This window comes from Phocoena sinus, chromosome 13 (genome assembly GCF_008692025.1).
Source record: "Phocoena sinus isolate mPhoSin1 chromosome 13, mPhoSin1.pri, whole genome shotgun sequence".
NCBI classification, from domain to species: domain Eukaryota; kingdom Metazoa; phylum Chordata; class Mammalia; order Artiodactyla; family Phocoenidae; genus Phocoena; species Phocoena sinus.
In genome coordinates this window covers 81,899,019-81,914,609 of record NC_045775.1, presented here as the reverse complement: position 1 = coordinate 81,914,609, position 15,591 = coordinate 81,899,019, and the positions used below count along the sequence as shown (strand labels likewise).

At 49.1% G+C, this 15,591-nt stretch overlaps 1 protein-coding gene across 4 annotated transcripts in view; it reads left to right on the top strand.

Annotated features, from left to right (window-relative positions):
• Window positions 1–12,975, top strand: part of TMEM131 (transmembrane protein 131) — a 192,960-nt gene extending 179,985 nt beyond the window's left edge. For 3 of the 4 annotated variants that reach the window (XM_032652122.1, XM_032652121.1, XM_032652119.1), the window contains 8 exons: window positions 4,926–5,050; window positions 5,256–5,405; window positions 7,427–7,592; window positions 8,407–8,528; window positions 8,631–8,727; window positions 9,621–9,718; window positions 10,431–10,591; window positions 11,906–12,975. In XM_032652122.1, the coding sequence (XP_032508013.1) occupies window positions 4,926–5,050; window positions 5,256–5,405; window positions 7,427–7,592; window positions 8,407–8,528; window positions 8,631–8,727; window positions 9,621–9,718; window positions 10,431–10,591; window positions 11,906–12,190 (1,204 nt within the window). In that variant the 3' untranslated portion in view covers window positions 12,191–12,975. The remainder of the gene's footprint in view (window positions 1–4,925; window positions 5,051–5,255; window positions 5,406–7,426; window positions 7,593–8,406; window positions 8,529–8,630; window positions 8,728–9,620; window positions 9,719–10,430; window positions 10,592–11,905) is intronic. The other variant, XM_032652120.1, reaches the window with a different exon arrangement.
• The last annotated feature ends 2,616 nt before the right edge of the window (window positions 12,976–15,591 follow it).

The window sequence follows — 15,591 nt, the reverse complement described above, 5'->3', positions numbered from 1 at the left end:
AACGGGTCTGTCTAGTAAACTACTCCTAGTTTCAGTGTGGTTAATGATGCCCTTTCTAGCTCAGCATGTAAAAGGCCATCTGCGTGGAAGCCAGTATTTGCCTTCTTGTGTGGTAAGTGGGCATCAACCCAGGAAGTTGAGGGAATTAGGTATAAATTGATAAAGGAAGACATTTATCATTAGAATTGCCCTTAGCTTTGCGGGTCTGTTCTTACTCTGATTCTAGGAATAAAACTTGAGCTCTGCAGAAACATCAATAAGCTAGACTCAGTCCCTGGGTTATACAGCTTAACTCGACAGGGGCTGTCTGTTCTGTGGAACCAGAAGCTAATAAGAAATTAGTGATTACTGCAGTAAAATTTAACCTTGTCCCTGAACTTATGCAATAACACAGGATATGGCAGTGATTAGTAACAGAGTATTTATACCTAAAAGTCACCCTTTTGTGCAAAATGTCAGTTTAAGTGACCTAACCCCACGATTCGTTGAGAACGGTCTGACCCAGTTAGAAGCAATGTCAAGTGGAGTAATGGCTGATACACTTGAGTCTCCCGAGACTCAGTCTCAGCCTGAGGTACTTTGGTGCTAATGTTCTGCCACCCCAGGACAGGAATTCACCCTCGTCTAGTGACTAGGGATTATTCTTCTAGACCTTTCTCAGGCTCAGTTGACTGATCAGATGTTTTAAAGTAAATGAGGCTAAAAAACCCAAATTATGAAAAACCCTAGTTTCTACATATGCTGAGATTTTGTGAGAATGGACAGTTATGCTATCATTCTTATCATAAAATTTAAAACCCAGCTTCTAAGAATTATCTTAGTGAAACCATTTCGTAGGTGGCTGTCACCAAATCTGCCCTGTTTATTCTCCTTGATGCCTGAGGTCAGTATTTTTAAGACAGATCGTATGTACATGTTAATCCTCTCATCCCTCTTCCATTGATTTCTGTCATATTCTGATTTTTTTATGAAATAAGTTAGCCATTAGCAGATTTGACTTTGCAAGTTTGTAAACGACTCCACTTGATGCCCCCTGACTTTGCAGGGATGTCGAGTTTGCTGGTAAACCCAAAGCCAGAGCTGCCCGCTCTCCAGCCCCTGTTAGGAGGCAGTTAGAGTGGTTAACTCATGTCCTTTTGATGTATAGTTAACAGAGAAATCATTACCAGAAGACAGTTTAAGCAACGTGCTCTAAATTGTCTTTTGTAACTGGAGAAATCTATATCAACCCTGGTCTTCTTATCTCCTGTATCTATAACCTCTTTAAACTCACTGATCTTGTTTTGTGTTTTTCTGAATTCAGGGATAAAAGTATTGAGTCAGAATCTTTTAGTACCTCAGTCAAATTCAGAGTTCAAGACCTTTTTTTAATAACCAGAAAGGTGGCCTCTGAATAGAGCCATTTGCTGTCTCCACTCGGGTGTGACAGTAAATGCCCTGTGCTGTCCTGCGCTGGTCCCGCCCCAGTGACACCTGATGTTCCTGTCACCTAAGAAGTGCTCTCAGCGTGTTATATGTGATTCCACGTATCTGAAGGAAATAGGTGCACACTTTTAAAAAAGAGATATTAATAAGGCATATATTATGACTTTCTTTTGGAAGATTTACCTGGTGGGGAAAAAGCATTTATATATCAGTTGGCCAAAAAGCTGATGTTCTAATAGTAAAATCTGTGGGTTTAGCTCACATTCGCTTTATCAAAGATTAGTCTTTAAATATTATCAGTGTTGTTGGAACATTATATCACCTCCAGGCCAGAAGACCCAAATCCTTAAATGCTGAAGAATTCATTTTCCTATAAGTAAGTGGTAGTAAGCCAGAGGAATGGCTCCCACGTGGTCTTTGCCCGTGTAGCCCCATCCTCCCTAACTCCGAAGAGTTGACTTCAAAAAAACCACTAGGACTGTGGGGCAGAGGGTTACAGGGCAGAGATCTGGTCACCTCTTTTTTTCCAGCTCATACGCTGTAGAAGTGGGTCTGTAGACATCCAGAAGACTGTATTTTAGGTCAGAGATGCCAGGGAGTGAGAGATGTCGGACACTAAAAGGACTTCAGGAGACCAGGAAAGGCGCAGGGCTCCCTGGTTTAGGATACCAGCTATCCATTGATTCTTTTGTTTTCTGTTTATCAACGTATGTTTACATAACTTAAACGTAATCATCTAAAATAAGCAAAACGTTTTATAGAATCATTGTACCCTCTGTCAGAGTCTGCTTGAACAGTGCACTCGGCTCAGGGCCATGGGTGCCACAGTGCACACACCGGCCTCCAGGCCCTCGGCTCTGGGAAAGCCCTCACCTTGCCCTCAGCTCCCTGCCTCCCCTCCTCCCCCAGACGGGGGCATGGACCGAGTACGACACTCATGAGCGTGCGTCAGCATCCCAGCTAGCTTTCTGTTCTTCTCTCTTCCAAGGAATCACCTAAATTAAGTTGGCCCTTATCCCTTTTATTCAGAAGCCTTAAAAAAGGCTTCTTGGTAGAGATCATCTGGTTTAACTTAGGAAAGTATGAGTCAGCAAAAGCAAAGTAGTTGTCTGGCACCTTTTTTCTTAAAAACCAACTAACTCCACAGTGGTGCAGAGTGAAGCTTTGTATAGACAGTCCCCAGCCCCACACATAAACGACTTGCTTACAAGCAGTTCACACCCACCCAGCTCCACCACCGCCACTACCAGAAGTCTGGGTGTCTCTGTCAGGGGAGCCTTTGTTTTTTAAAAGGTGGCGTTTTTAAATAACCCTGTCAGTCAGAAGTAGAAGGGCAGACGATTTCTAAAACTGCAGCGTTAATAGTCTCGCCCGTAAACGGTGGATTTTTTCACGTCAGTTTGTTATCCCACCTAAAATTCTACTTACGTGGCTTAACCGAACCCTTCGAATTTTTGGCTAGCTCTTACACTAATTCCAAATATACTAACACTTTATTATAGAAAAATTGTGAAATATAAAGAAACAAAAGAATGAAAATGACCTTTGACCTACCACCTTATAAAATGTTTGTAAAGAGCCTCTGTTAAAATTTATCTGTGTAACAGACCTACTAGAGGATGGACTTGAGGATATGGGGAGGGGGAAGGGTAAGGCATGACAAAGTGAGAGAGTGGCGTGGACATATATACACTACCAAACGTAAAATACATAGCTAGTGGGAAGCAGCCGCATGGCACAGGGAGATCAGCTCGGTGCTTTGTGACCACCTAGAGGGGTGGGATAGGGAGGGTGGGAGGGAGGGAGACGCAGGAGGGAAGAGATATGGGAACATATGTACGTGTATAACTGATTCACTTTGTTATAAAGCAGAAACTAACACACCACTGTAAAGCAGTTATACTCCAATAAAGATGTAAAAAAAAAAAGCTGTACATTTAGAAAAAATTTATCTGTTTATGAAGTCATGCTTCACGTACTGTTTTGTCATCTGCTTACCTTCTTTGCGGGGTGGGGGGGGTGCCGGTGATGGTGGTGCCGTTGGATCTGGAAAGCCTGACCCGTTCTGACCTTTGCAGTCTGGTGTGGACTAGCGTGGTCTGTGCCTGGCCCCGAGCCCAGCAGAAATTGGCCGCCCCCCAGCGAGTGCGAACTTGGAGGGGCAGTGGTAGGAGGAGGAACCTGAAGGGTGGGGCTGGGGGCAGAGCGGCATGTGGGAATCACACGCCTGAGGGCTGGGGCACTCAGGCTGGGGCAGGACGTGCGCTACAGTGGAAAATGCCAGACACGTACCCGTTCTAAGAACATCTGTGTCGACCGGTAAACTCTGTAATATTTTCGATGAAAAGCAAGCGATTGGCTCAGCCTTAAACTGACAGCTTTGCGGCCGTCACCAGGAGCCCAGTGGAGACGCGTGATGATTTCTGGAATTCTCGTCAGGGACCGCTGGGTTCTGTCAGCTGTGTCCCACCGTTCCCCGGGAAGACGTCCTTTTCCTGCACTGTGTCAGCCCAGCTCCTGTCAGAGGCCTCCCAAGCCTGCGACTTGGTCTTGGTGGGCGGCACAGAAGCAGCTCTGTAAAACAGGTTTTTAGGGTCCATGCATTTCCATTGTTCACCAGGCTACTTTACGTGGGCCATCTCCCCAGTTCATTTCTCCTAGAGATTGCTTGTCTTGGCACATTTTAATGTCTTCTTCATCAGGCTGTGGAAACTCAAAATAGCCCAGCTGCCGCCCACTTTGCCTCGCCGACAGGAAGGTCAGAGCCAATTCATTGTCCTCTTTATATATGTTTGTTATGTTAAGCTTACCTCTAAATATTTAAGAAGAAATATACTCTAAATAGATTAATAAAAATAGTATTTAAGTCTTTGTCTAAGATGAACGCTGAGTTCAAGAATAAAGAATATTCATCTCCCCCACTCAGCCTACACCTTAGGCAAATAAAGCAGTCCTGCCATTCTGCCATGGGCTCTCGGGGTTTTGTAGGTCACCCAGGGACTTAGCCCTGGTCAGTACACAGTGTTCGTGAGAAAAATGCGTTCAAGGTTTTGAGTAGCAGAACCTTTGGCATTTCTAAGTCTGAGACCCTTCAGAATCTCCATATTCCGGAGCCCCACAGGCGGTCTAGCTGCCGGGTGAGACCCACTCACCAGCGGGATGACTGCACTTGGTACCTCCTGAGTGGCTAGTCTGTGCCGGCAGCTCCAGACCCCTTCTCTGACGCAGGTGTTCCCACCCATTACATACTATTAAACAATGGACCTCAGTCCCTTGTCCGCACTCCGAATAGCAGAGGATAAATCTGCAAGTGCGAGTCTCCAGAACAGTACTGGAGGTGCTTGGAACGCGGCCAGCCCTCGGGCCTGCGGGTTGATAATGCCTCGGGAGGCCAAATGAGTAAAAGAAGGTGTTGAAATTGCAGAGGGATCAGTGACTCCTCCTCTCTGCTCTGAAACAAAGGGCTGCGTTTGAATGTTCCACCTGTGATTGTCTTTCAGTTCTTTAGAGCTACCATATACCGCCCCTTTGGAAAGTAAACAACGTCGAAATCTCCCAACCAAGATTCCTCTTCCAACTACATTGACAAGTGGATCCAAACCACGAAATTCCCAGAAAACAAAAGGTATGTTCATTTTTCATCATACGGATGCCCTGATGATTTGTTGTGTTGGTAGTTGTGAGTTGGCAGTAATCAGTCAGTAGTTACCAGTCATAGGACGGCTACGGTTGGGTTCTCATTCTCATTAGAAGAGAATGGGTTCTTTGAAATTGGCCCGAAAGAAAGGAATTATCCTCCGTAACAGCCTTCTTTTCTGAATTCTGTACAGGTACAAATAAGTTAGTGGATAACAGGCCACCTGCCCTAGCAAAATTCCTCCCAAATAGTCAAGAACTAGGCAACACCAGTAGCTCAGAAGGTGAAAAAGACTCTCCACCGCCAGAGTGGGATTCCGTGCCCGTTCACAAGCCCGGCAGCTGTAAGTATGGTGACCTGGAGACCACGGGCTCTCCGCACCCACAGCCCACCCAGCTCTGGGCCGGAGAACCGCGGTGGGGATGGCCGGGGCACGTACTGCTTTAGAAGGAGACCCAGTGTCTAGTCTGCCGGAGCCGGCTCGCAGCAGCCAGCAGTCTGCTGGTCGTTAATCGGCCGTGGTGGGAGTATTTACACCAGAGAAATCGGCAGACGACCCAGAGGGCTAGTCAGAGTGTAGGGGATGGAAGGATCTGCGTAGAGCAGTGAATCACCCAAAGTACTGCCTCCTGAAAGCGTCAGCTCAGCAGCCCTTTACCTGACTACTTTCTCACACATTTACACTGTAACTGCTTTTTGTAAACATGCAGTTTATTCCCAGTTTACCCACATCTTTTCCATAAACCTATGTTAGTTCTCTCACTAGCCTCTTGACCTCGTTCCTCCGGTCAGGCCTGCAGGAAATTGTGAAAGTAGCACCGTCTCCTAGAAGAGGGTGGAGGTCCTCGCCCTCTAGAAATTTAAGACCTGGAACAGAAGATGACAGAGAGCAGCACAGTTGAGGGCCTGGTGGCAGGGCTTGGGGGTCAGTCCCTTAGGGCTGATTTGTCTACACTCACCGAGGCGTCAGAACGGCCTCCGTTTGGCCCATTTGTGCCAAAGGGAAAATGAGAGTTGCGCACCAGGTTTGAGGTGAAGGAGGCTTAGAGAAGAGGGGGTGGTGAGTTGAATGAGGGCAAGGAACTCGGAAACTCGGGTGAGGTGTGCGTTAAACACGCACCTTTGTAAATACATACTGGAAAGAGATGCTCCCTGGGTTAGAACCTGCAGCCCCGTGATTGCTGTGAAACTTTCTGGTGCCTTATAGTACTGTATTTTTGCCTGAGATGAGAGATATAATCCAAAACCCCTGGTCATTCAAGAAGTGTTGAACAAGTCTCTGGGTCGTCCCGGTGTCCCGGCTGATGCTTTCGAGTCCTTGGGTCCCCTCTGAGGTTTCAGCTGGATATTGGTCCTCAGCTTATACCCTGGGATTGGGGTGGTTCCTGCACAGAGGAAGCTGCGTTCCAGTGTAGGGAATAAATACCATGTGCCCAGGGAGCCGGTTTCATGGGGTTGTCTGGGGCGCGGTGAAGTAAACGCAAGCCGTGCCAGCCCCAGCACCGACACAAGCCCGAGGGGTATCCTGCAGGGAGAGGGTGTGGGCATCAGGTCAGCATACCCCGGAGCAGGTGAAGAAGGGGTTCTCCACGTAAGCAAGGGTGAGAGCGGGGCGGGTGGAGACGGGTCGGTGGATAGGTGCCAGGACCGTGGGGGAGGGGCAGGGAGAGTCACCCGGGCGGGTGCACGGTGGCTCCGGAGATGGGACAACTCCGCCTTCGAAGAGAAGGGTGCTTTGTTTGGCGGTGCGCACCATAGATGTGCGAGGTCGTACCTTTTTCTGATACACGTTGTGTGTTTCCATTCGGTGAGTGCAGAATCAGTATTCTTTTGTGACACTGAAAGTTTTTCTGTTTTAAATTTTTAAAACAGCTGTGCCTTAAAGGGCAGCAGGAATATAGCAGGAGTTCCTATCCTTGTAAACCAGGGACCGCACCAGGTGGGCCCACGGAGTGCGGGGGGCATCCTGGAGGAGCTGGGGGTGTTCTCCTGGGGCCGCACCTGCGCAGATCGGACCTGTGTGGAAGATCAGAGGCTTTCAGGTCCCGGCGGAGCCTCCACCTGCCCGTCCCTGCGGGGCGTGGAGAGGCCTCCTCCCAGCCCGAGGTGTGGGAGGGAGAGGACCACGCCCTCCGGCAGGGCCTGCCGAACGCAGCCGGGAGGTGGGTCACAACGGTGATTCCGGGAAAGGCCCAGAATGCAGAGAGAGACACGACTTCCCTTTTTACACGTATGACAGCTGTAGGTTCTTCTTGTTAGAAGCACTTGAGTCCCGCATAGCACCAGCTAGAACGCCAGAAGTAACCAAAACTGAAGGGTAAAAATCCAAGTATCACATCGAGACCCTTTGTTTTTAACTTCCAGCTACCGACAGTCTTTATAAACTCTCTCTGCAAACCCTCAACGCAGACGTCTTCCTAAAACAACGCCAGACCTCGCCACCGCCCAGCTCCCCGTCACCGCCCGCCGCCCCCTGCCCGTTCACGTCCCGCGGCAGCTACAGCAGCATCGTCAACGGCAGCCCCGGCAGGTAGGCCCGCAGCCCCCGCCTGTGCCGCGCTAATCCGGTGCTGCACCCCATAGGTGGGAATCCTCGGTGGCCGCAGACGGCCGTCCCTTGTCGCCTCTTCTCTCAGCGGGCTCAGCGCCCTCCCCGCAGCACCGCCTTCCCACCCGTCACCCGTGCCCGAGGGGCACCAGGGTCACGCTCTAGGCCAGGAGCCAGGAGCACACTCAGCGAGGACTGAAGACCCACAGCAGCGCGCTGTGGGCAAGGAAGTGGGTCTGCGGGTCGTTCCCTCTGACCTGTGGCGGGACCTGGAGGAGGTCGGAGCCGAGCAGGGAGGGCTCCTCCAGGCAGTGACAGTGACCCCCACGGTGATGACACTCGAGCAGGGGCCGCCTGTTCCCGCACACGCGGCGGCGCCCAGCCCGGCCCACGGCCACTCTGCCCGTGTGGGGAGAGGCGGGAAGCCCCGGGCCTGGTGGGCACTGGCCGCCGGGGCCCTCACACGGGGGCTGCTCACCTGCCCGCACGCTCCGCTCCATCCAGCTGCCCGGCATTCCCTCCAGGACGGGGCTGCCTCCTTTCCCGGCCCCTGCCTCTCTCCCGCACCTGGAATTTTACCTTTCTCCCACATTCCTTCCCCTCCCACCCCGTCCCCTCAGGCTACGCAGCTTCAGGCCACAGAGCATTTCCTGAGGCCAGGCCTGGCCAGGCCCTGTGGGCGGCCCAGGGCCGTCCCCGGCTCCCTCGCAGGCCCTGGGACATGTGCCCGGCGGGCCTCCGTTGGGGGCATTGCCCACGAGGACTGAGCTGTTCTCTCCTTGCTTCTTCCCTCAAGCGATTCTAAAACAAAGCATTCAAACAGAAGCAAACACAAACTGACAAAAGCAGCCTCGCTCCCGGGCCAGAACGGCAACCCCACGTTTGCTGCAGTCACGGCCGGGTACGACAAGAGCCCAGGTGAGCGGCTTGGCACTGGAGACCGGGCACCGCTGGGCCTCGGGCCTGGTGGAGGTACCTGCGGCCTGGCTGCTTTGATTGACTCGGAGCCCATTGTTACAGGTGGGAACGGCTTTGCTAAGGTTTCTTCAAGCAAAACAGACTTTTCCAGCAGCCTTGGCGTGTCACACACTCCCGTTGACAGCGATGGCTCAGACAGGTACGTTTGGCCCTTCTTACCAGGGGAGGGCAGGAGGGTTTCCCAGGCCAGTTTAGCATCTTCTATCGTATGTGTGTTTAGAGGCGTTTGCCCCTAGGTGACAAGCAGGTGTTTGTCGGAGGCGGTCAGGAGCCTCTCTGTTGGGTGGGGCAGAGCCCCGAGTGCCAGTGCGTGCTCCCACCTGGCTCCCTGACGGGAGGAGGGGCCGCGACATGTTCGGCCCAGCGGAGAGGGAGACAGACTTGTGTTCCGCCTTCTGAGTCTCTTCTGATCCTTCTCCGTTATCATGGTTGTTGTGAAAAGGATGTGATCCGATCATTAGAAGTAGAAGAACAAAAACGCACTCGAGAGGAAGGACACGGAACAAATTCTAGGCAGTTTATTATAAATTATTGGACAGGCCACTTCTCTGACCCAGAGCAACCACAGTGGCCCAGTGGCATGCAGCGACTGCCTCGGTTCATTTTCCCAGATAAATAACGATGACAATAAGATTATAACTGTCAGTAAGTAGAGTCCCAGTTTTACCTGCTTGACACTAAAAGGAAATTAATCCTAGATTTGAAATAAATTTGAAATTTGAAAATTATTTCAAATCCTAGATTTGAAATAATTTTTTAATAAATCTTCCATTACCAAAGGGGAAACAAGGAAGAAACGCCTCACTTCCGCTGAGCCAGGCCGTCAGCTCACGACAGGGTAGCCTGGGCTCTGAACTCCTCCGTGCCTCCCTCCTTTGTGTTATGGAAGGTGTTTCCAGTCCCCACTTCTGCCTGTAGTACGTGAGCCCCCAGCTGAAGCAGCGCCTCCTGCGTGTGAAGCCGTGCGTGATGGATCTGTCTCCACTAACCGTCACATTTTTGTGTGTTGCATTTTCCTCTTATAACGTTCAGCTCGGGTTTGTGGAGTCCCGTCAGCAACCCCAGCAGCCCTGACTTCACACCCCTCAATTCGTTCTCGGCCTTTGGAAACTCTTTTAACCTAACTGGTGGTGAGTGTTTAACACTAGACCCATGACTAATGAGCCTGTGGACAAGGACGGAGGGAGGATAAGGTCCACTTTCATGTGTGGAGGAAAGTACGATGGTCATGTAGTGGACATTTTTAAAGGATGCGTTTCCCTGTATCAGTGCAGTCAGGCGGCAGCAGATGGGCCGACTTCAGGGAAGTGGGTCTGTCCGTGCTCTCGTGGACGCGGTCTGGCACAGCTGCCCGGGTGTGAGGAGGCCCAGCGAGAGGCCCTCAGGAGGGTCCTCTGTCCGCTCGGCACCCCAGCCCGTAGGTGCGGTGGTCTGCTCGATGCTCTGCGGGCCCCAGCTGGCTCGTGTTGCGCAGAACTGACTTAAGAGCTGCAAGCAGGGATTCTGCGTCTGAGATGTGACTCCTGGCCGTGCTGGGGCTCTTTATTCTTCTTGCTGTCCAGAATTAGGGGCAACTGTGTGAATTTCACATTAGCTGGGATCATGATGTTTGCACTTGACCGTCCAGTGATAGGTGTGGGTGAGGTATTCAGACGGCGTGCTGGGGTCTGGAGAACAGCACCCCGCACCCTGTTTTCCCCGAATGTGGTGGGAGCTGATGGAGGGGGTGGGATGGCTCCAGGTGAGCAGCGGTGGGATGTGGACCCCTGAGGGGACGCCCCACCTGCCCGGGGGAGCACGGCCGGATCCAGCACGGACTTGCCTTTGCTTCCTCACCTCCAGAAGTTTTCAGCAAGCTCGGGTTATCGCGATCGTGCAATCAGGCCTCACAGAGGAGCTGGAACGAGCTGAGCAGTGGCCCCTCATACCTCTGGGACTCTCCAGCGACCGAGCCCAGCCCTTCTTGGCCAGCCAGTTCCGGTTCCCCGACCCACACGGCCACAGTGAGTACTGGGCTTGGGCCCCGCCGCTCACACGTCATCACTGCCGTCGCTGTCCCTTGGGTGGTGCTGACAGATATAAATGACAAACAGCAGCTCGGAAGGCGTGGGTTAGCGCTTTCACCACCTCTGCGGCTGTGTCTTCATTTCTGCCAAAGTGACCATCACTCTTCAGAGCCGTGACGGTCAAGAAGTTAGTTACAGGAGGAACAGCTGAGCAGCTGGGGGTTGACGTGTGAATCCTCTCACTTCAGCCTCTCCCGACTGAATTAGACCGCGGGGTGGCTGGTGGCCCGTCTGAGGTCCCACCACCTCCAGAGTCAGGCGGTGCCAGAGCTCGGCGCGTGCGTGATCCCGAGCAGCACCCGTGTCTCGGCTGGAGCTTCTCCAGAGCGCATCTGTTTGCTTCTCAGCTAAATCGCTCTGCAGAGATCATGCCCCAAAGTAGTGTTCTTACCGAGGAAAATGATTACTGGTTTCGGCTTTTACAAAATCGCGACAGACAGATATGACCCCACTGTGCTGACTTCTTCATCCTCAGGAAAACTAAATTGCTTAGATGTGCACGGTTTAATGCTTCATAGATTCCAAAGTTTGTCTTCACTTGTAATCATTCTGTCCTCAGTTTTACAGTCATCTTAACCATTCTTTAAGACGGGGTCAGTCACAGGGAGGGGTAGGGGGAAGCTGGGACAAAGTGAGAGAGCAGCAGGGACATATATACACTACCAACTGTAAAATGGATGGCTAGTGGGAAGCAGCCACGTAGCACACGGAGATCAGCTCAGTGCTTTGTGACCACCTAGAGGGGTGGGAGAGAGACGCAAGAGGGAGGGGATATGAGGACATATGTATACGTATAGCTGATTCACTTTGTTACACAGCAGAAACTAACACACCATTGTATAGCAATTGTACTCCAATAAAGATGTTAAGAAGAAAAAAAAACGGGTCGGTACCTGTTGAGACTTTGCAGGCCGTTATTTCTGGTGCAGCCTGTCCAGCTCCTCCCTGGGTGCACAGGTGGCAGGGCCGGCTCCTAAGCACACCGCTGAGGCCGCATCCCCCGCCCCGACTTCAGCCGCAGAAGCGGGCGGCTGGACTCGGCCCCCTGGCTGTGGCTTGCCGCCCCTTCTTTAAAACATCAGAACCGTGCGCCCGGACTCTGAGGTGGCTTCGTGTATAAAACATTTGTTTTAAAATAACTAAAGTGAAAGAACCGTGCGGTCTAGCCCATTCTTAGCATAACTGTCGCCGATTTACCACCTGCCTGCCTCCCTCGAGCCTGACGCTCCCCGTTGTGTTTTGTTTCGTCAGCAGATCCTCGGCAACACCAGCAGCCTGTGGTCCTCCACTCCGTTCAGCAGCTCGATCTGGTCCAGCAGCCTGCATAGCACCCTCCCCTTCACCAGCCCTGCCAACGCGCTGCCGAGCATCGGCCTCATGGGCCCCGAAAGCCCCTCCGCTCCTCACACACCCTCCGCCACCAGCCCCGCCGACGACCTGGGCCAGACCTACAACCCGTGGCGGATATGGAGCCCCACCATCGGAAGGAGGAGCTCCGACCCCTGGTCTAATTCGCACTTCCCTCATGAGAATTGAAATTAGGCAGAAAGAAAAAGAAAAAAGTGGGGGCCCCTCGTCTAGATCATGATATGCCCATTTTCGAGACGTCTTTTTAAGGCTCTTTCTTAACGCTAGAGCTTCCCAATCCCCACCCTCATCTTTGCAAAACAGACTCAAGCAGGGCAGGCTTGTACCACTCGCTTCTTTCAGATCTTTCTTGCAATTATGATAATATGAGATTTGCTGTTGTGCTTTTAGAGAAAAGTCTGGACTCAGCCACAAACTCTCATGAGACCTGTACATCTGAAAACCTTAACTGTTATCAAGTTTCCGCCACTTGTCTTCTTCCATTCTTTATTTATCTGTATGAACACAAACTTGACATTACAGCTAAGGAAATAACTTGAGTTGATTCAGAAGTCCTGGCATGTGACGATTTTATTAAATTACCAAGTTTGGTTTTTAATAATTTCACAATATTATGCGCCAAGATCTAATTTTAAAAACGTATGAGGACTTTGTGCTGAAAAATAGAGTATTTTTTTAAAATAAGGCTGTCTCGGTTTAAAAGCAGATTACAGAAATGTAAGTCAACTTTAAGAACAGTGAATGAATGTAAAAACATTCGGTTGAGACCATACGCATTTTCTGTGCTGTTTGTACTTGAGGTATGTAACATTTGTATACCTGAATTTATTTTAAAGATAAACTGAAATGCACATAGCCAAGTCTTGAGATACAAGATTGAATGTGTATTTCTTAAAAATACAACTTTGTGTTGTACTTTGAAATAAATGATGCTTTTTTTCAAAAGCCTTGAATTGTTGTCTTTTTTTTTTTTTTTTTTTACACACAAGATGCATGTATTTAGATTCTCTCACACCAAAGTAAGCCATTCTGTCAGTCATTGCCTTACCCTGTGGAGTTGGACTTACTGTGGCTAGAAGCACTGTAGTCTAATTAAATTCTGATTATTTCCATAGTATTCCCTAAAGGCCCTTGATAGGGACTTCCCTGGTGGCACACTGGTTAAGAATCCACCTGCCAATGCAGGGGACACGGGTTCAAGCCCTAGTCCAGGAAGATCCCACATGCCGCGGAGCAACTAAGCCCGTGTGCCACAACTACTGAGCCTGCGCTCTAGAGCCCGTGAGCCACAACTACTGAAGCCCACGTGCCACAACTACTGAAGCCCACGCGCCTAGAGCCTGTGCTCCACAAGAGAAGCCACCACAATGATAAGCCCACGCACTGCAACAAAGAGTAGCCCCCGCTCACCGCAACTAGAGAAAGACTGCACACAGCAACAAAGACCCAACGCAGCCAAAAATAAACAAATTTGTAAAAAAAGGGCCCTTGATAGAAAAAAGTTCACACATCTTAAAAGAAGCATGTTGACCCTTTTCCAATTACAAAACTCCCACAGCTTCTCCAAGTGGTGCCTGTAGAGACCATACAGATACCAGGCAAGTTCCGTGGGCAGTTTGGTTTAATCTCTCAGAAAGTGTTGCCTGCTCCAGCTGCCTTTACTCATCCTCCTTTTTCCAATCTATAAAGCCAGTCTTTGCTGGGTAACCAGAGACGCCAAACATAAATGTTCTGTTTGAGGTCAATTACACGATGAAGAGATCCACCTGTCCGGCTCAGAGTGGTTTAGTTGAAGCATCGTACAGAGAGATTTTAAGTCTGACCTTTTCTCTGCTTTGCAGCAAAGCTCAGCAGAACCAGCCCCATCGCTTTCCCAGCCTATGCTCTGCCCGAGACTTGGGACACCAGCTTCCTGTCCACTCAGAGCTCCGGCACATCGGCCTCATGGCAGACCTGGGCCTTGTACAGTCTCACTAGCAGGGGCTCCTGTGTGCGGTTGCAAAATCGAGACATAAGTTTAAGGCTTGGGATTTTCTTTGTACACCAAAGCAGTTCTTGAAGGTGACAAAGCCACCGAACAGCTGAGCTTCATATAAACCCTCATTTACAAAATAAAAGATTTTGTTGGCAGACTTTACCTCAGTCAGATGATCTCAGGGATCCTAAACTCGCTCCTTTGGAAGAATCACCTGGAACTCCCAAACGCCTTCCTGCTTTCACCCCACGGGACCCTCGTCTGCAGGCTTGAGAAACACCATACACCTGGAAAAGGGAAAAAAAATACAAACAGGTTTCTGCTGTTACCTGGGTTTTCCAGATAACTCTTAGGGCAGGTATTTGAGAGGCAACATACTCACCAACCAAACCTGAAGCTTTGACGGGATTCAGCCTAACAATTTCCAGTGAAAAACTGGTTAGCCCAAGAGTTTGCTTTGTACTAGGCCAAGGTTGAATTTAAAAGCTATATATATAGCTTTAAAAGATATCCATTATTTTATTTAAATACAAGGTATATAAAAATATAAATATATTATAAATTTTTATACCTTTATAAATAGTATTTATATTACATTACTACAATTCATGAAGACAATATGTTAACAAAATTTTAATGTCCAGATTATTAACTTTAAAACCTTAGACCTAAATTAATCTTTAAATATTTGTTACAGTTTTTGAAAAGAAAAAAACTGGTACAAAAAGAATTTTAATTTACCCTTATTTCTTAAAATATCAGTTGAGTAACAAAATATGCAAATGATTTTGGATGATAATATATTTTTGCCATCTCAAAATTTTAAAGTAATATGAGTACCCATAAGATATTTGACAGTTTTTATACTTCTGTCTAGAAGTCTCATGTCTAAAGAAAAAAGGACAAGTTGACTACTGTTGTAAGTCATAATTAACACAGATAGTCATACTGGGTACAGTAATTGCAGACACATTCGGGTTATATGCACAGGATAATTTTGGGTGGGCCAAAAAGTGCCTTCGGTTTTTAAGTAAAAATAAAAGACACATTTTTCATTTTCACCAAGAACTTTATTGAACAACGTCTTCCCCCTTTTGTTCCACTACCTTCTACCGTTTTTCAGGCAACTTCATAATTCCATCTTCCCAAAACTTTTTATCTTTTTGAGCAAAAAACTGTTCCAGGTGCCTTTTACAGTCTTCCAGGGAACCGAAATTTTTTCCATTAAGAGAATTCTGTAAAGACCGAAATAAATGGAAATACAAAGGTGCAATATCTGGTGAATATGGCGGAAGAATCAGAACTTCCCAGACGAGCTGCAACAGTTTTTGCCTGATCATCAAAGAAACATGTGGTCTTGCGTTATCCTGATGGAAGATTATGCGTTTTCTGGTGACTAATTCTGGACCCTTTTCATCGTGTGCTGCTTTCAGTTGGTCTAATGGGAGTGGTGGTTTTCCAGAAGGAGCTCATAATAGAGGACTCCCTTCCAACCCCACCATATACTCAACATCACTTTCTTTGGATGAAGACCAGCCTTTGGTGTGGTTGGTGGTGGTTCATTTCGCTTGCCCCACGATCTCTTCCGTTCCAC